This window comes from Podarcis tiliguerta, assembly GCF_965153285.1.
Source record: "Podarcis tiliguerta genome assembly, chromosome: 8".
Taxonomy (NCBI): Eukaryota; Metazoa; Chordata; class Lepidosauria; order Squamata; family Lacertidae; genus Podarcis; species Podarcis tiliguerta.
Genome location: NC_139541.1, coordinates 40,273,879 through 40,293,620, shown reverse-complemented (window position 1 = coordinate 40,293,620; position 19,742 = coordinate 40,273,879). Strand labels below are relative to the sequence as shown.

The 19,742-nt window shown below is 45.3% G+C and overlaps 1 protein-coding gene across 4 annotated transcripts in view; it reads left to right on the top strand.

The window, feature by feature from the left end:
- Nucleotides 1–19,742, top strand: part of FANCA (FA complementation group A) — a 37,824-nt gene that overhangs the window by 8,417 nt on the left and 9,665 nt on the right. For 2 of the 4 annotated variants that reach the window (XR_014515012.1, XM_083456446.1), the window contains exons 10-29: nucleotides 126–192; nucleotides 2,031–2,143; nucleotides 3,701–3,777; nucleotides 4,682–4,823; nucleotides 5,973–6,106; nucleotides 7,058–7,168; nucleotides 7,422–7,517; nucleotides 7,783–7,842; nucleotides 10,195–10,283; nucleotides 11,280–11,340; nucleotides 11,566–11,615; nucleotides 12,274–12,350; nucleotides 14,326–14,436; nucleotides 15,305–15,447; nucleotides 15,714–15,784; nucleotides 15,874–15,973; nucleotides 16,331–16,530; nucleotides 16,697–16,793; nucleotides 17,211–17,387; nucleotides 17,853–17,926. Coding sequence is in view for 2 of the 4 variants with exons in the window: in XM_083456446.1 (XP_083312572.1) it covers nucleotides 126–192; nucleotides 2,031–2,143; nucleotides 3,701–3,777; nucleotides 4,682–4,823; nucleotides 5,973–6,106; nucleotides 7,058–7,168; nucleotides 7,422–7,517; nucleotides 7,783–7,842; nucleotides 10,195–10,283; nucleotides 11,280–11,340; nucleotides 11,566–11,615; nucleotides 12,274–12,350; nucleotides 14,326–14,436; nucleotides 15,305–15,447; nucleotides 15,714–15,784; nucleotides 15,874–15,973; nucleotides 16,331–16,530; nucleotides 16,697–16,793; nucleotides 17,211–17,387; nucleotides 17,853–17,926 (2,050 nt within the window). In the remaining 2 variants the exon portion in view is untranslated. The remainder of the gene's footprint in view (nucleotides 1–125; nucleotides 193–2,030; nucleotides 2,144–3,700; nucleotides 3,778–4,681; nucleotides 4,824–5,972; nucleotides 6,107–7,057; nucleotides 7,169–7,421; nucleotides 7,518–7,782; nucleotides 7,843–10,194; nucleotides 10,284–11,279; nucleotides 11,341–11,565; nucleotides 11,616–12,273; nucleotides 12,351–14,325; nucleotides 14,437–15,304; nucleotides 15,448–15,713; nucleotides 15,785–15,873; nucleotides 15,974–16,330; nucleotides 16,531–16,696; nucleotides 16,794–17,210; nucleotides 17,388–17,852; nucleotides 17,927–19,742) is intronic. The other 2 variants (XR_014515013.1, XM_083456447.1) reach the window with 1 other exon arrangement.

The window sequence follows — 19,742 nt, the reverse complement described above, 5'->3', positions numbered from 1 at the left end:
CCACCACTCTCCTAATGAGGTCATCTCCTTAAATGTCTGCCTCCCAGACGGCTTCTTCCATATTGTGGGTGGTCCTTTCCAGCTGTGTTTCCCACCGAGGCTACATTGTTTTTGTTTCTCTTTAGGGGTGCTCGATGCTGCAGCTGAAAAAAAGCAGGAAGAGGCCTCCACACTGAAGGCAGTGAAGTGCTGGTAAGGGGCCAAGCCCCACTCTACAGGTTTTGCAAAGAACAGCGGGTTATGCATTACTATGAGAGCGGTGAAATGGTCAGGGGGAGCACTTCTTAACTATGCAAGCACATTGTTTAATACAGGGCTGGGGAACTGGTGGTCCAGCAGCCCCAGCCAGCATGGCGAGTGGTCGGGGATGGTGGGTTTTGTTCTCCGACAGTATCTGGAAGGCCAGAGGTCCCCCACCCTAGGTTTCATGGAATGTGGACTGCAGTTTCAGTTCCCTTCTCACCCTAAAGATACACGAGTCATTTGTGTTGTGTGATAACCTCAGTGTCCAGCAGCCATTCTCTGTAGACTCCATAGATGGTCCACTGTTTTGGTGCAGTGTCCTGGTGCTTATGTTCTTTATCTGTCAGTCCTGGCCAATGTACAACTTGCAAAGGAAATCCTAGGCATTGTTTTTAAAGTCCACAAATCATTGAAGCAGTTGTGACTGGTGACGTTTACCTTGAGCTTCCTATGCCAGCATTACTCTCCAGGCTGCAAACTGCAGATGCCGCCTGCTTTCTCTCCTTATATGCCTATTTACAGCACCCAATTAGTTCAGTTCCTGGAAGTTGGTATGTTTAAACCTTTTCCTGGTCATCTGCATCCCTTCCGAGTTCCTTCCCCAACCCCCATTCCTTGCTTTTGTGCCACAGGGTTTGTGTGTATGTGGTGAGGGAATCTAGTGTAGATAGATAGATAATTTATTACGGTCGGAGACCAGCTTATAAAACACACTTGGGGGTACAATCCCAGAAGGAAAACAAATATTTAAAACAATGTACAACAATAAATTTAAAATTTATAAATGTGATAAGCGTATAGACACTTAAAACTTTAAGCTACCTCAGAGAGATGACCCAGAATACACCCACAGAACCGAGTTTGCGGATTTTCTTAACAAACTAGTTTGAGTCGGGGGATGGTCTGCACCTACAGATCTGTACACAGAATCTGACGACCATCCAGGTCATCTTACGATCTTTGCCTAACAGGAAAAGGTCGAATTTTTGCTTTTCCCAGAGGTCAGCAAGCCTCACCAGCAGGGGATCAATGGTCTCATTATGTGCCTCTTCATAAAAGGGACATCTAAAGAATAAGTGCTCTGGGCTTCCTATATCCCCCAATGAACAGGTGCAAAGTCTCTGAGCATATGGGACTTTTTAAAAGGATCCTTCCAGGACCGGCGAGGGCAGAGCAGAGCTTCTGGCGAATGTAAAAACGCTTCTTGCATTTTTGGGTACAAGAAAGAAGAGATATGTTGCCGGTGCGGCTATATCTCTCTCGATTTCTCCAATTTTGTAGTCGGGGTACCTTGTCTCTCGGTGTCTATGATTCTTTGCATAACCGTAGCTTTTGCTTGGCCCAACCCCAGACTTAGAAGGGCTTGAGGGGCAAAACCCAGTTTCTGAAGGGTGTTCAGGACTTCTGTCTGCCAGCCTGACTGGAACTGGCCGCAGAGGATCAGTGGGGCTATTCCTCGGGGGAGAATGTCAGCCATTTGCAGATTGATGTTAGGCAGATATAAGCCTCCACTCTCATCATCCCTGTTTCTGGTCTAACCCATGAGTTTGTATGTAGGACTTGTATGTAGGAGAGCTCTAAGGAGTTTGGACTGGACTCTTTCAAGGGGGGAAATCTAGTGTATTTTTTCTGCATATGTTAAAATGGATAAATATTTACATTCATTTTGACAACCCTCCTAGTGAATGTCTTTATACTGAGAAAATTGGAGCCATTATCAGCAATTCACCTCTGATGAGTCATTGCTCTTGAGCACTGAGACTTAGAGGTTCCCTTTCCATTTCCAGGCTCTGCGTATTTGGCATGACGGCATCCCAAGGCACAGTCCCTCCGGAGTCTCTGCATCAGTTCTTTAGTCACACCTTGACCCAGGTTCTTACTTACAACGCTCAGCTAACAGGTGGGGCTTCCTATCAAGGGAATTGGGAAACAGACCTATAGAGAAGATGGGTTTGGAAGTCAGTGCCCCAGTTAGCACTGAGTGAGAATTTAAAACAAAGCTTTTATAAATGGATGTTTAGACACGCACCCTTCCCTTAAGATTACGCCAGATTTCTCCATGAGTTAATGGCAGTAGTGTTGGCATGGTAATTTTGTCTGTGTGGACTCTCATTTGTTAGAAATGCCGCAAAATTAGGGAATACTGGAAGTTAATGTTGACCAGTGTACAATATATGACTGGTTACATATCACGTATGTTGGGAGTAATTATTAAATGGTGTATCGATAATATGTATTGTTGATGTGTTTGGTGATGTATTACTGGTTTTAGAATGATTTTAGTTTAGTTTTTTTTTTTAAAAAAAAGCTAGGACTCCAGGGATGAGAGAGGCGTTAATCATACTGGGCATAACTCTTTATATACCTGATGTAGAGCTGGGTGGTGATTTCAGGAGGGTCTGCTTTTCCTTCCTGCCATGCCATGCAACCAGCAACTCCTGAAGAGCCCCCACCCTTTGACCCAGGCCCTGCTACTGTCTCTAAAATGCCACCCCTGTTTGATGAGGTCTTCAGAGATAGGCTTAAGGCAGAGGTGGCCATGCAGCTCCTTGCCTCAGTTCATGTGAGCCTCAGCTTGGTTTCAAAACCCCTCTGCCCAAGCTCATTGGGCAGGGGAAGGAGGAGAGAGCGAAAAGGAAGGCTGGCTCCCTCCATTTTGGGCTCTGACCCCACCCATTGCCAGCTTTCATCCCCTGACAAATGGTCCTAAAGGCAGTGTAGCCCTTGGATGTGGAGAGGTCCAGGCCAGAAAACATGAAGCCAGGGGCACGTGGGATAAGTCGGGACTCGGGTGGAAGTTGGAAAAAGAAGAGCTTAGGCTTGAATGTTCTCACTCCTGCTCCTTAGTCTTTAAAAATTGTATTTCAGACTTCTTCGTTTTTTTAAAACCACTTTTCAGCTAAATAAGCTCATAACCAACTGGCTGACAAAAGCAAAATACACATTGGTCTCATGCTAACAATTACTTTTCACATACTGTAAATGTTACAGTATGTTACAGCCTCCAGTAGAATATCTGGCTATTAGTCAGCCAGGGAGGTTGTCACCATTTAGCTCTTCTGGAAGATAGCAGAATTCCAGGAGTCACCTGCACGCTTACTAAGCCACAAGTCTGCCCTCGGAGCATCATGCGGATAACTTGCTTTTCACTCATCCTATGTCATGTATTTCCTGAAAGGCAACCCTCCATTGCCCTATGGAAATGCAAACACCTCCATCCCTGTGAACTCACAGCTTTTCACTCAGTGCCTTCGCAATGCAGCGAGCAGCATGTGCAAGAGAACGAGTGAAAGAGGCCCTGGGCTTAATAGTTTTAGGAGTTGCTAGAAACGATTGATCTATTTTGTGAGGCATAAGCAAGGGATGCCTTTGATATTTTGTTATCCTTTGGCAGAATTGCTCTTACTGGTTTGTAAAGTTAGATTTCCCCCCTCCCCTTTGTCTTCTCTGAACACAGCTTTCGAAGCCATTCATCTACAGAGAGACTGGAGCTTTGCAAGAACCAGCTCGGTGCTCACCATGCTGTACCGCAAAGTATGTCTCTTCCTTGTGGGATCTGACCAGGAACACCTCACATTTTAGCACAACCCTTGTTTATTATTATTTCCTGGAGCTCGTGCAGCTTACTGGAAGTGTACCCTTTGGTACAGTCCCTGTAACATGATATGTGCTGTGTCTGGGCTTTTCAGAAGTAGCATGCTTCAATTATAGCAAAATAGGAGCCTGCTCTCTTTCATGGAACAAAAAAATAAAAGCCAATAGCTTTGTAAGCTGAGGCCAGGAAACCAAACAATGCATTGGGGAAATGTTGTTTGTGCCAAGAGGCTTGCAAAACAGAATGGGGATATCAAAAGGGGATGTGCAAGCAAGGAGAAGTATCCAGGGTGTTCATCTGTGTTTGCTTGCTTGCTTGCAAGGAAGGGAAGCCATTTGGCTCTGGCCTTAGAGAGGATTCATCTCTCCAGGGCAGAAAGCTTGGATAGGAGTTCTTTTCTCAGTTCTGCTTATATATAGACACATCCCTTCTGCTGAATAGCCTCACGGGCAGCTAGCTTTGAAGGTCCTGCCTGACTCACCATCTTCTGGAAGAGATGCAGTGACACTCTAAGAACTGACCAGGAAACCAGGTGCTTGGTGTGGAGAATTACAGTCCTGGGCAGGGAAGTCTGGATCCAGTGGCTCTTCAGTGGCACTGGCAGTATAGAGATCTCTTGGTGGAAGTGGGAGTTCCTGCTTCCCCAGCTCCTCTAGGTTGGGTTTCAGGTCTGGAATATAGGAAGCTGCCTTAGGATGAGCCAGACCATTCTTCCACTTTGTTTAATACTGTCTAACACTGATCAGCAGTGTGATGGTCAGGAGTGAACCATGAATGTGTTCTTGGGTGCTCTGCCCCAGCGTCCTTTGATTCCAAAAGGATTTCCTCCTCCTTCCCTTCTAGCTGTTTGTGGTGTTCAAAGCAGAGGAGCTGACGCGTCATTTGCAGCTGGTCTTAGAGACAAGCGAAGTGAATTGGCACCATGTCCTTTCCTGTGTGTCTACATTGTTAGTCTGTCATCCTGAAGCACAACGCTTGATTAAAGGTATGTTTGGAGAACATTCTTTCAAGCGCAGAACCAACAGACATGAGAGGAAAATGGCTGGTGTGATCCGATGCTCACAGCTGCTTGTTTGGTGTTTTAGAAATATTTGCAAATAATATTGGCTTCTCTGCCAAATATTATCAGTTTGACTTGGATGGCTTTGCCAAGTCTCCTCTCTCTCTCTCTCTGAATTTTTAATTTAGCTGTGGGTCATTATGTTGAGACTATTTAAACTGCTATTTATTGCAGCTTAAACTGTCACCTGGAGGGGGCATATGCTCATGTGTTTGCAGTACTGTGCCAGGCCCCATTCTGCAGAGAACGGCTTTTTCCATTACCTTTGGAAGGCTGGAAGTGCATGCTCAGATATGAGCATTAATATATAGAGATTTAAATGTGATTGTATAATGTTGGAGCTTTAAAACCCTTTAAGTGGTTATGAGTTCAGAATGTGTTTGCTTACTTTTAAAGAAAATACACATATCCGGCTCTTCTTCTGAAAACCGATCCAAAACTAAAGTTATCGTACAGTAAAAACAATCAAATCAAAATGCTCAGTGAAGATTTAAACTTAAAAGCAACAACACTGTAGCAGTAGATGTGATAGGAGTCTGCAAGAAGAAGAAGAAAAGGACTTCCCCATATTGTAGTAGCAGCATCAGCAGAAATCAGTAACTGCTCTCCTGAGAGAGCTGCATCTTTACCAGGCAGCTAAACGTGTTTAATGATGGTGATAAGCAATTATTCCACAATAGCCATATCACAGCAAAAAATGACCTTTCTTACGCACCCTCCACACATCTGTCAGCTGAGGGATATGACACAGGAGCTCTGGTGTTGATCATTGGACTAGAAGGGAGACCTACCTTCAGATCCCCATACAACCATGAAGCTCATTGGGTTGCTTTGGGCCAGTGGGAAAGTGTAGCACATTTGCTACTGTGGCCTGTGAACTGAGACAACAGGGTTGTCTGTTATTGTCCACAGCAATTTCCTTGGCATTTTTTAATTGCAAAAAAATTAAAATACAAGGGTATTCAATGTCTTGTTTGATCTTTTAACAGAGGGTTGCCTTTTTGTTTTTTTATTAGCATCCAGGTTTCCCCATAGGTATGTAATATTTTGGAGATCTTGTTGTGCTTCTTCTAGACCTTCTGGACCGCCTGTTGAGAAAAGCCTTTGAGGACTATGACCTGGAAAACATGATCACCGCATTCATAATAGTCCGCCAGGCAGCCTTGGAAGGCCCTGCGATATTCATGTCTTATGCAGAATGGTTTAAGGTAAGAGCAAATGGAAGACGCTTCCCAAATAAACTTGTTAATGCCAGACACAAGGACGGTGTGTGTGTGTGTGTCTTGAAGGGTATCCAAGCTTCTACAGGAGTGAGCTACTGTACCAGAAACTAGGATTTGAAGGTGCTTTGCATTTGGCTGGGATGGGTCTGAAATCAAAATGGAGCCAGGCTGCATTAGCACAGCAGGAATTTGGCATTGCTGTTCAACCCACACCTTCATTTATCCAAATGGCAAAGGGAATGCAGAACAGAAAACTCAAAACGTAAAAACATTATAAATCAAACTTGGAGTGAAAAGTGGCTGGACCAGCGCTGCATAGAAGAATCCCAAGAGTGCTGGGGGGGGGGGGGGACCTGTGGCCCCACAGAAGATGTTGGGCTCTAACTCTTCTTGGACTATGATGCATTTTGAGTCCAGCAACATCTGGTGGGCCACAGGTTCGCACCCCCCGCTATAGCCGATTGCAAGTTTCCTACAGCGGCCCTCCAGATTATTTTTAAGACCACAAACAGGGCATAAGAGCACAAGCCCTCTCCTGCTCTCTCCCCATCCAGTTGGAGAAGGGCCATAGCTCAGTGGTAAAGTATCTGCCTTGCAAGCAGAAGGTCCCAGGTTCAATTCCCAGCATCTCCAGGTTAGGGCTGGAAGAGACTCTCGCCTGAAATCCTGGAGAGCCTCTGCCAGTCAGTGTAGACAATGCTGAGCAAGATGGACCAACGGTGTGACTTGGTATAAGGCAGTTTCCTAGGTGGTGCGCAGTAGTTCTAGTCCTACAGGTAGCACAGTCATTGACACCTTTTCCGCCATGCATTTGCCTTTTCTCCTTTTAAAGCTGTCTAAGTTGGTGACCGTCACTACATCTTGCAGTAATGAATTCCCTCGTCTCAGTGATGGGCATAGTTTAACAGTCTTCTGTGTGTTGCTGTCGCTTTCCAGGCTGCCTTTGGGAGCAGCAGTGGCTTCCACAGTAGCAGTAAGAAGGCCTTAGTCTTCCTCTTCAAGTTCCTGTCGGAGCTGGTGCCCTTGGAAGCCCCTCAATACCTGAAGGTGAGACATGGACAGGATCTTGCCACCCATTTTTAGATTTTAACTGCTGCTTGAACTTCTAGGAAGTGCAAAGTGCTCTATGCTTTTTTTTGTTTTGTTCATATGCATGCAAAAAGGCAGCATGCAGTGTACTTGTGCACAATAAATCTTGCATCTGTTCTCTGTAGCCCATAACTTGGGAGGGAAAACTGCTAGGGGCATCAAATGGGCGTGATGCCTGTTGGCCTAACCTTGATTTGAACTGTCTCTCTAGGTCCACATCATGCACCCGCCATTCGTACCCATCAAATACCGCCCCTTTCTTCTGGAATACATCACTCTCGCCAAAACCCGACTGGCTGATTTCAAGGTCAGTGAAGGGCTTCTTCCATTTCTGGGGCTCAGCCTCTTAAAGAGGGAGGTGCAGGGGCTCAGTCAGCTACCTCGAAACAGCCTCCTCGCTTGCAGATGTGCAGGGGATGCTGGCAGCATTTGTGCAGGGTAGGAAAGGCAAGATTAGCCCCGGAGCTGTCGGAAACCAGTTCTAGGGATGAGTCTTGTTTTGCAAAAAGCCCCCTGCCCTTTTCCACCACCATGCCTTCAGCTGTGCTCCTTTTTCTTTCAATGCTTTCCAGGTAGCAATAGAAGACATGGGTCTCTATGAGGATTTGTCTTCTGTCAAGGAAGCTGTGCAGGTACACAAGAACCACCTGGACTGACCCCATAAGTATAATTTCTATGACTTGCTGCTGTGGTAACTTCTCTCAAGTGTAGACTTGACCTTAATAATTGGTTACATGGGGAGAACATTAACAATATGACTTTACAATGTTTCTTAAGGCTTACAACTGCTACCGTGATGTATCTTAAGGTTATAACATGGAGAACCAACGTGAGGGTAGGCAGATGTTGCTGGACTACAACTCCCATCATCCTCCCTGGCTATCGGCCATGCTGGCTGGGAGTGATGGTAGTTGGAATTGGGTAGCATCTGAAAGGCACCACATTGGTTGCTTCTGAACTGCAACACTAGCACTGCAACATGCATGCTGGACTTGGGGGTGGAGAGGGGAGTAAAAAGGCTCTGTTGAAGGGTAAAGTGGGCATGTATTGACTTGGAGAATTTCTGTTCCACCCTTCCACTATTTTAAAAGCTGATATTCAGGTTGGTTTACCTCAAGTTCTGTTATCATTTTATTTATATTATTGCTTGGTTGCTCTGTAACCCTGCACTTTCACGGGTTCTTGGGGCAGCTTAAAAAAAGTTAAAATTGCAATTTAGATAAAAATTAAAGCAAAAACATTAGGGCACCGTAATATAAAAGGAGCCAGTGTAATTTAAAACAGACACCAAGCAGCACAAAAACGTAAATGAGTCAAGGATTAAAAGGCCTGAGAAAATAAAAAAGACTTTGGCTGGTGTTTAAATGACATCAAACACAAACAAATTATGCATTGCTGTAGATAGGACCGGCACAAAGCAGCAGGATCAGCCTTCCTAACCAGGCAAATTAAAAGCCTATCTGAAAAAGGAAGGTCTTAACTTGGGAGCAGAAAATTGAGAGAGTGAGAGGGGCCAGCAGTCCTCCTGAAGAGGAAAGGAATTGCACAATTTAAATGTGGTCAGAAAGAAGTTGCTCTTGTGAATCCCAACCAAGCTTGCCTCAGCGACAGAGAAGCACAGAGGGAGCGAGGCGGCCCTTCAGGTATCCGGGAGCTAAGCCAAGAATGGGGTCTCTCCGAGCACCATGAAAACGACCTTGCATTATCAATGCCCTTCTTCAGCTTCACATCTGATGAGCAATTACCAAATGTTGAAGCAGGCAAACCCTTTAACTAATCAGAGCTCAGGGTTTGTTTGTTTTTTTGGGGTGGGGGCGCAGTCCTCCAGGGCTTCTGCTTCAATTTCGGAGGCTTCCCTTCGGGTCTTTCAAGGGCCTAACTTGATCTTGCAGTCCCACTCATTCCCACCTCCCTTTTCCCCTGCACTTTTGATGCTCATTCTCTACTCAGAATCTCACCTCTCCTGTCGCCCGCAGGGCTTAGAACTCATGGCCTTACTTTGAAAGGAGGCAAAAGCTTTAATTACACACGGTCAGGGGGAAAAAGGGTGGGTGACAGCAGCCTTGTGTTTGAGCATTTGCTTGGTAGCTGTAGGTGGGTAGGCTCTGCATGCAAGTGATCTGCGGTGCTCAGCACTTCCTCAGCACTCAGCATTGAAACAGAGGAAGGAAACCTAGTATGGAAATACAGCTGGCAGATGAACGAGGCATGTAAAATGTTTGCAGACTGGTAACTTTTGCGCAGTTATGTACAAGGCAGACAGAAAAGTGTAAGTGGGTCCAATTTTAATCTCCATGACAAAAACGAACCATGACATTCCGGTTCGTTTAGTTTGGACCAGCATTATTCTATTCATTTATTTCTACAACTTTGTCTGCAGTCTGATCAGAGATGCTGGAACTTACTGGTGGAAATGCAGCATAACAAATATGGTATTTTTCTTTTAAGTGTGATACATAAAAGCTGTTTGCTATAGCTATGTTTGTTTTCAGGGAGTTCTTATTTCAATTTCTCAGTGTATCCTGCAGGAAAGGTTGCTTTTCATTCCTCTTATGTCTCTGTTGGGCCCTGTTGAATGTCACAGAATTGATTTCCTTGGCTCTTGCTGTTTGCAGTTTTTATTGTGGCTGCTTATTTGTACCAGGCCCAAAACAGCATTATTTCTGCCTGACTTTACCCAGAGCAGCCATTTACACTTAACAGCAGAATCTTTAAGTCCCAAGGCATAAAATATATGAAATTTGGAAGATACACTTGAGTATCTTTTACCTGATTGTGATCTTATTCTGCTCCTGTTATGCTGTCTTAGTTCCCCATCACCAAGTATTTGTTATGCAGCTGAACTGGCCATGTCTCCCATGGCACAGAAAAAGCAGTCACAAAGCACAATAGAGCAGGAAAGAAAGACTTGGATCAGTTGTGCAAAAAGAGATAAAAAACATTTCTTCTCTCCTTTGTTGCTTCTCTCTGTGTGTGTGTGCCAGCCGCACTGCCAGGCACTTCATGATGTTGAAAAGGCCATTCAGATATTTGAAAACACTGGAAAGATCCCAACTAGTGTGATGGAAGCCAGGTATGATATCTTCATCTCCCAGCTCCCCCAAATATTCTGTTCCAGGAACATCTCAAACAGCATGGTCAGGGAAAAAAGGCTTTAAAAGAAGAAGAGCCGGAATTGCTGGCTAAAATAATAATAATAATAAAACCTGCTGGTAGCTGTTTGTCTAGTGTTTGCCGCTGCATGTGGAAAGAATGTGGAAGGAGGAAAAGAGTCGAACACTCATGAATGGTGGTTCCCCAACTCCGGTTAAAAAGGTATCCTTTGGAAACACCCCCCAGGAACATAAGAAGAGCCCCGCAGGATCAGGCCAGTGGCCCATCTAGTCCAGCATCGTGTTCTCACAGTGGCCAACCAGATGCCTATGGGAAACCAGCAAGCAGGATGGTTGAAGTTTCCAGCAATTGGTCTGGCACAGTCCCCCTCTTGTGCATTTCCTCTTTTGTTTCAGTGTAGCTCGCTCAGGGCAGGGGGGAAATTGTGGGGCTTGTGGCCCTCGGATTGCAGCTCAGAACTTGCTTGTTCTGTTGCCCTTGAATGGACCCTCTTGCCTTGAGGAAGCTGTCGTAGGCTGCAGCTGAGGGTGTGCCTGGCTCCCTGTGAACACCCCAATGAAGGAAAAAATGTTGTTGCACTCAGGTCCTGTTGGTAGTCTCCCTTGGGGGCTCCTGGCTGCCCACTGTGAGAACAGGATGCTGGAGTAAGATGGACCCTTTTTAGTTTGATTCAGTACTGCAGGGCTCTTCTTAGATTCTTATTCACTGGGTTCTGCAAAGGCTGCTTTGTGTTGTGTAGTCCTTCCTGTGGTGGAACTGCCCTATAGCTAATCATATCAATGGGTTATCATAACGATACGCCCACATTGCTGCGTTTTTGAAGTACTGTTTTTCTGTGTGATTTTTTGAAATAAAAACCAGTAGGTTTGTTTTAAGGCATTCCTAAAAATGTCAAGATGCACTTTGTGTTCCAGATGTGATTAATTTCTACTGCATCTGCCTTCCTGTGTTTCAGCATCTTCAGACGGTCCTATTACACTTCGCATTTTATTCCTGCTTTACTTGCGCCACGTGTGGTGAGCATCCTTCTTTTCATTTCCTCCAGTTTTGGGCGACGAATGAATTTTTTTGAAAGTTTTGGTTGCTTTTCTGTTTTATTTATTCCTAAACTTGTAGGTTACTGTTCTATTAAGCACATTCACACTCAGAATGAGCTGCAGCATAAAAAACATGTGCATCTAAATCAGCAATGTCAAAACGGATATTAAAACACTATTTTTTTTTTTTTTTTTAAATTGCAGCTTCCTGAAACACCTGACTCCCACATGGCTTTGATAGACTCCCTTAAGAGGTAAGGAAGTGGATTCTGAAAAGCTGCAATTGTTTTTTGGTATTAGAGGCTTCATACTGGGGACGTTTGACATCACCTGATGTGACGTCCCATGACGCTGAGTTATCTCTGCACCTGCAGCCACATAAAGCAGTGGTGTTATGGTCTTACCACACTTCTGAATACCCCACAGACCTCTCTGCCTCTTGGGTCCACTGTTCTTGGTCTCCAGGTTTCCTTTGCCTAACTGCATGTGCAAGAAAATATTCCCGCGTGGCACAAAATGGTCTTTATCTCTTTGGTTGCTGCCATACTGGAGCCGTTTTACACTTCTTCGGCTGTTCTTTTCTGCACTTATTGAGAAGTGGGATGACAGGAGAGGTTCCAGACAGCGCTTTATAATCAGCAATGCCTTTTCCTATGGCCAACATCCATCTACATAATCGTGATCAAGTTCTGTTCAACAAAAAGTTTTTTTCCCTGATGTTAATTGAAAGCTTCCTGTTTGTAGCTCTGGCCCATTCTATTGCTTACTTGGTCAGCCGGTAAAAGGGGCAGCCACCTGCATGCCCTGGCTCACTTTAAAACATAGTTTGCATGTGACATGCCAGCTGCGTCATGATGGTAACTGGAGGCTGGTTCAGTGGTGGCATAAAAACGTTTCTGTCTCCTAAAACAGGGCTGAGAAAATTCCTGTGAACATGTACGCCACTTATATTGAAGAATGCAAAGCTGTTAAAGAGAAGCTCTTGCAGGGTGAGAAAGATCTATTTGCCTAGTGGTAAGAATGAAGCAAAACAAATGCTGCTTCTTTGCTCACCTCCTCCCAGGTATTAAAACAAATACGAAACGTTGGCATTTTCCCAGGGATAGTGCCTCTTTTGTGGTTGTGTAATGGGGAAATGCATTATGGAGGTGCTGGCATTTTCCTTGCTGCAAAGAGAAAGGGGGGGTGCTGCTGCTGAACCACAAAAGTGATTCAGTGTGGAGCTTCCATGCCTGTTAATCTGCAATGTGGGCTGTGCAAGAAGCTCACTCTGTTTTCTGGTACAATTCTGACAAAAGATGAACTGGAGCTGATGCACCCTGCTGCTGCCTCTAAAGAACTCTGGACCTTTCTACTTAATGTGAAAACTCAGATGCTGTTCTCAGGCTTGGGCAGCTTGAGGTCCTGAGTGCCAGAAATCAAGGGTGAAGTGATGCTTTTTAGCAGCTTGCAGCAATCAAAAGGAATGATTTGTGTTCCAGATAAAGTGGGGACACTGGCCCCTAGTGGCTGTTCCATTAAATTCCTGGTCCTGTAGCAGAAGTGAATAAAACGATTTATCCTGCTTTTGTCCTTTAATGCAGCTGGCTTGATATTGATGGAATTGCATTGCCTGTTAGCTCCAAAACGATCACTGTCTGTTATATGTAGCCTTGGGGCATCACGCCAGTGAAGCAGGATTAATGAACGGTGCTGCTAAATTAGCCTGGAGACTTCGATGTGCTGAGCTGGCTTAATACTGATACGTATGTGGAGATAAATTTGTTCAATTGCACAAATTCCAGTCCATTCTTTAGGTTGACTGCCCTAAACCAGACCTAGAGAGGTGGTGCTGTGAGTCACTGTAGGTCAATAGTCTGCATACTGTCTAAGAACCTCGTTAAAAATGTGGGCTGTTACTCTTGCAAATGCTCTTTTGAGGTTGCTCCATCAAAATAGTGGGGCTTCAAGTTGACAGTGTTTATATTACAGGCTGAACTAAAATGCACTTTCCATTGGGAGGAGGGGGTAGCAAGACTATAACTCATTGGTGGAGAGCACACACTTTGCATACAGAACATCCCAAGTTCAACCCCCAGGCATCTTTGGTTAAAATGGGATCTGTTTGCAAGTGCTGATGAAAGACATTTCTCTGCCTGGTACCCTAGGGGTGTGTAAGGTTAAGGACTTTTCTATTGCCCCAGGCATTTTGAATGGAATTGTAATTGGAGCTGCTGCTTTCTTCTTCTTTTCCATAGTTTTTAAACATGAGTTTTTAATCTGCTTTTTCATTTTGCTGTTGCTTTTATATTGCATTTATATTTATTTAAACATTTTAAAACTCAGCTTGCATAAAACTACAACCAGGTGGTAAACACCATCCAAAATTACAGTAAGAATGATAAAAACATCACTAAAATACTGATTGGCAAAAATAAATTCACATGGCTTGTCCGAATAACACAATTTTTAGGAGATCTCTGTAAGTTGGCAGGAATGATTCCTGCCAAACCTCTAGTGGCAAGGAGTTCCACAAAGGCAGGGCTTGCTGCGCTAAAGGCTCAGTCCCTGACAGAGGCTGACCAAACTTCTGGGGTGTGGGGAACCCCAGGAAGCGGCCCATCAGAGGATCTCTGTGACTGAGGTGGAGCATAAGGAATCAGATTGTTCTTAAGGTACTTGGGGCCCAAGTTCTTCAGGGCTTTGTGAATTAGCACAAGAACCATGAACCTGGTCCTGCAGCAAATTGGCAACCAGTGTAGCTCTCTCAGCAGAGGAGTTCCGTCAGCCTGCTCCTGTAAGCAGTCTTGGCTGTTCATATATAGCAGTTTGTATGTTGGGTAAATAGCTTGCACCATTTTGTACGCTCCCTTAGAACCTTCTGAAGGGCAGGTAAGAAACATTTTAAACACAATAGAAAATTCTGGGCTAACTTTACAAATAGCTTGATCCTGGCATAAGACAGCAGCAGCTTCTTGTGTTCAGCAGATGAATCAATGGAAATTGAGGCAAGTGATCTCAGGGAGCCCTTGGAACTTCTAAAAGCTGAACTTGACACACTGAGGCTGCTTATTACAGACCAGAATAAGCATGATGGTAAGTGAAGGCAATCGGGCGGCAAACGGGGAGAGAATGGGGACGAAACAGCAAAGAACGCGCCTGCAAAGCTGCTTTGGCAGATGACGTGAGCCTGTGTCGTACGTGTGAGATGTTTGTGGGCCTCACGCATCATCAGCCAACTTCAGGGGTAAAAGGCAACCCCAAGGGGGAGACTCTGCAGATCCCTGGGGTAGCTGGCTGGGCAAGGTGAGATGAACCAGGCATGACAGTCCAGAAGGTGCAACCTGGCCTACTCAGGGGGTGGCCAAAGGGCAAATGGAACTGCTGTGGTGGAAACTGTCACGCAGCTCCAAGTAGCCACAGCGGGAAGAGGTGTTGTGAGGACTCCAGCAGGATATTATGTCATCCCCTTCGACTTAATGTGGCTTGTTTTGGTCAATGGGCCAAAGCAAAGTCATTGGGAGTTGCATCTTGGACTGGGGCATGTGTATGTGTGTGTGTGTGTGTGTGTGCGCGCGCGCATAGTTGTCTGATTCACTTTAATTTTCAGCATCTAGTATTTGGCAAATGTTGTGCTTTTTCTTGGCTGAAAAAGACCCGCCCACTTTTTTGGCTTGCTAGATGCAGGCCTGGCCTAATCTGCTTTAGACGGCTCAAGATCTGTTTCTAGTTCTCAAGTGCATCACTTAAACCTGGTCGCTCCCTTGTTAACGTTATTGCTTGTTAAAACTTCCCGCTTCCTTCAGATGGAATCAAACGCCACATATGCCGGTGGCACTGTGTGTTCAGGGTGGCAGAACAATTTGCGTATGAGGTTTTAAAATAAATTCCTAAGGAACTTCAGCAGTTGGATATACCCTCGCCTCCTTTGTTGGCTGTTCTGTCATGTTGTTCTCTGTTGCAGAGGTGCCAGCTCAGATTGCTGTGGTCTCTGATAAACTGGTGGGAGTTCTGGGACGTATGAAAGACGAGGATGAAGCCGCATCTCTGAGTCTTAGGATCAAGCTAAACCTTTCCATTCCTGAAGTTGAAAAGCAGGATCAAGGGGTGCGTACAGACGTGCTTTGCTCTAAGTTGCTTCACTGAAACATCCCTGAGACAGGATCATTTTACGGAGATAAAATGTTGGGAACCCATCCAACCAATGAGCCATATTTTCAGTATTTGTTGCGGTCCTGTCAGACAAAATATGAGAACTGTAGTTCTCAGTTCTTCATAATTGCATGGTAGGAGCTTGTATCTCTGCCTGCTAGATACCAACACCAGATACAAATGCCCTGGGGTGGAAATAACAACCAGCCTCTCTCTTTCAGGCTATCGATCTTCTTCTGACATCTTTCTGCCAGAGTGTAATGGCTGCCTCCTCCTTCCTCCCTCCAGAGAGGTAAAAATAACATTTGCTAATAGTTAAACAGAGATAAATAATTTTTCATCCTGGCAGCAATATGATAGCATGGCTTGTATTCCTTACAGACATGGGGCCTGGCCATCCCTCTTTGTGAAAATGGTTTGTGGGCACCGCCGACTCTTGCCATCCTTGTTGGGCAGGCTCTGCCAGCTTATCTATCATCAGGTGGGTTTCCCAATGCGACGAGTTGATGTCTTAATGCATGCACCCCTCTAAAGAACCGAAATATAACTGGCTCCTTCTGTTGGCATCATAGAGTGTCGGTCTGCTTGAGGTCCTGAGATAGGCTTCTTTGAGTTCTGGGCTTTACTGCAGGGATAACCTGTGACCTGTCAGATGCTGCTAAATTCCAGCTCCCATCAGCCACAACCAGAATGGCCCAATGGTCAGGGATTATGGGAACTGTAGTCCAACAACTGATGGGCTGCAAGTTAGCCACTCCTGGTTTACTGAAACTGGTAGCCATAGATACAAAATGTATTTTCATGTGCTTTGATTGGGGTATGTTTTGTCTGTTTGCAGGGGCCTTCTCTAAGTGATGCTCATATCATTGGCCTGGCTGTCTTTGCAATCCACTTAAATGAAGCCAAGTCCTTAATTCCTGAGGTGGACATCTGCTCTTGGCTTCCTCACTCTGCATCCAAAAGATGTCTTTCAATTACTGAGCTCTGGGATTATTTATTGGTGTGCCGTACAGGAGAGTCCATTGTCTTCTGCATGAGGTAAACTTCTTTCTCCAACAAAGGTTTCATCTGTTGTGAGAGTAAAATAGGTGGTGGGTATATTTCTCTTGGAGGGTGGGATAAAAATACAATAGATAGTATTTGAAAAGGGGACCGGTGAATGACCAAACAAAATAATACTTTCTCTCTCTCTCTCTCTCTGTAGGTTTTGTACAGCTGCTCTCTCTTACTACTTCTGCAAATTTCCTTCCCTTCCCCATGCTTGTTTGTGCTCCGTACTTCATCCTGGTTTTGTAAAAAAGGTAACTTTATAAAATATATATTTAAAGCAGACAACAGTTATCCTGCACTCAGAAGTCAAAATCCGAACACAAATGCATCTTTCCACTGCAGATATTTCTGCTCAGTTACTCTAGTGTGCTAACCTGCATGTTTGTCCAGGATTCTCTCTAGATTAATTGCTCAGCATTCTGTGAGTGCTGTGTTTTCCAGCCTGCTTTTCTCAAAACTTGTGGTTCCAGATTTTATTACTGTTATACACCAACATTTTTTGGGGGGGGGGATACATCAATGCTGTTTAATAATTTGGGGTCATATTTGTGATGAAATCAATAATGTCAGCAAATATGAAAATCCTGTTATTCTATAGAGTCAGACCAGTAGTCCATCTAGCTCAGTGCTATTTATATTGACAGGTTCCCCCCCCCCCTGTTTTGTAGCTTCAATATGTTGTTCCACGGCTCAGCTTAGAGGCTCGAGGAAGAGGCTATGACAGAGACCCAGCTGAGATTCCTTGGAAAACTTTATCTCACCCCGCTATCTGTTACCGGAAAGCTGCCCTCTGCTTGTGGAAGCAAACCCAGTTCAAAGAGCTCTTGCAGGAGAAAGAGTTCCAGGTAAATTCAGTGACTGTGCCAGGTTCTTTCCTTGCCCTCTGGCAACCATGTCTCAACGTTATCTGTAGCAGGTTGAGTCTTCTCTGTTGGGTTGCCAGTTAAGCAGGCATAAGAGCTTGGCTCAGTTTAGCCAGAGCTGAACACCCCTCTGAAAGTTTGAGTGAAGTGTAGAAGAGCTCTTAATCCATTACACATGAAGGCCTTGTGGTAGTGGTAGGATAGGTTATTGTCACTGCTATTAAGCAACGGGGAGTCAGAAATCCTTGCCAGTCTACATCAAATCATTGAGAGCTCTGCTAGTAAATCCTGATTTTGCCCTGATTTAAGAAATTCAGTGCTATTAGCACTTCAGTTTATGCCTGAGGGCCAGAGCAAATGACCTAATGCTTAGCACGGAGGAACAGGCTAAGGTGTCTGGGGAGCTCCTGTTGCTGTTTTGTGTACAGAAATTTATCTTTCTTGTAGCTGACCCTCCAAGAGTGGCTGCTGATGGAGCTAGGGGTCCAGCCTGATGAAGACGTTCTTTCTCCTTGTGAGAGGTGAGTGCTGCAGGCTGGCTTTAACTTTAATAATAATAATAATAATTTATTATTTGTACCCCGCCCATCTGGCTGGGTTTCCCCAGCCACTCTGGGCGGCTTCCATAGAAACAAAAAATACAGTAAAATATCACAGATTAAAAACTTCCCTGAACAGGGCTGCCTTAAGATGTCTTCTAAATGTCAGGTAGTTATTTATCGCTTTGACATCTGCTGGGAGGGCGTTCCACAGGGCGGGCGCCACTACCGAGACGGCCCTCTGCCTGGTTCCCTGTAGCTTTGCTTCTCGCAATGAGGGAACCGCCAGGAGGCCCTCGGAGCTGGACCTCAGTGTCCGGGCAGAACGATGGGGGTGGAGACGCTCCTTCAGGTATACTGGGCCGAGGCCGTTTAGGGCTTTAAAGGTCAACACCAACACTTTGAATTGTGCTCGGAAACGTACTGGGAGCCAATGTAGGTCTTTCAAGACCGGTGTTATGTGGTCTCGGCGGCCGCCCCCAGTCACCAGTCTAGCTGCCGCATTCTGGATTAGTTGTAGTTTCCGAGTCACCTTCAAAGGTAGCCCCACGTAGAGCGCATTGCAGTAGTCCAAGCGGGAGATAACCAGAGCATGCACCACTCTGGCGAGACAGTCCACGGGCAGGTAGGGTCTCAGCCTGCGTACCAGGTGGAATTGGTAGACAGCTGCCCTGGATACAGAATTGACCTGTGCCTCCATGGACAGCTGTGAGTCCAAAATGACTCCCAGGCTGCGCACCTGGTCCTTCAGGGGCACAGTTACCCTATTCAGGACTAGGGAGTCCTCCACACCAGCCCGCCTCCTGTCCCCCAAAAACAGTACTTCTGTCTTGTCAGGATTCAACTTCAATCCATTAGCCGCCATCCATCCTCCAACCGCCTCCAGGCACTCACACAGGACCTTCACTGCCTTCGCTGGTTCTGATTTGAAAGAGAGGTAGAGCTGGGTATCATCTGCATATTGATGGACACCCAGTCCAAACCCCCTGATGATCTCTCCCAGCGGCTTCATATAGATGTTAAAAAGCATGGGGGAGAGGACGGAACCCTGAGGCACCCCACAAGTGAGGGCCCAGGGGTCTGAACACTCATCCCCCACCACCACTTTCTGAACACGGCCCAGGAGGAAGGAGCGAAACCACTGTATAAGGTTCAGCCTTCACCAACCTGAGGCTCATCAGATGTTTTGGACTACAACTCCCAGCAGCCTCATATGGCTGTGCTGACGGGAATTGTAGTCCAAAACATCTGGAGGCTGATTTTCATTCATGTGAAGAAGCACTTTTGGTCACCTGCAAATGAGCCCAGAAAGTGAAAATTAAGCACTGAGGCTGGTTTTTCACAAGTTGGAATATTAGGAGGGGGAGGCAGTGGTTTTAGAAGGGTTTAAAAAAAAAAAAAGAATCAAAGTGCAGGTGTTTATGATGTGAAAAACAGTGATTTGTGTGTGAAAAATCACCCTTTCTCAAGCACAATTTGTTGCTTATTCTTGGTCTACTGTGTGATGTGTGTAGCTACGTTTTCTGAAAAGCATTATAGAAATATTTTAACACATAAATAAAATAGCCCCTTAATCCTTCCAAAGGCAGAGCACAAGATCCTGACACCCTCATTCCTAAAGCTAAAGTCCAGAGAAGGATAATTAACTAAAATAATTCATGGTTTAGTCTCTGAAATGGTTTTGCAAAACTCTCACCCTCTGTCCCTTTGAATCTGAGCTTAAAAGCCTTCACTTCTATGTCCAGCCTTGCGCACCGATGATAACCGTAAGAAGATTTGGCTCAAGGTCTTTCACCCC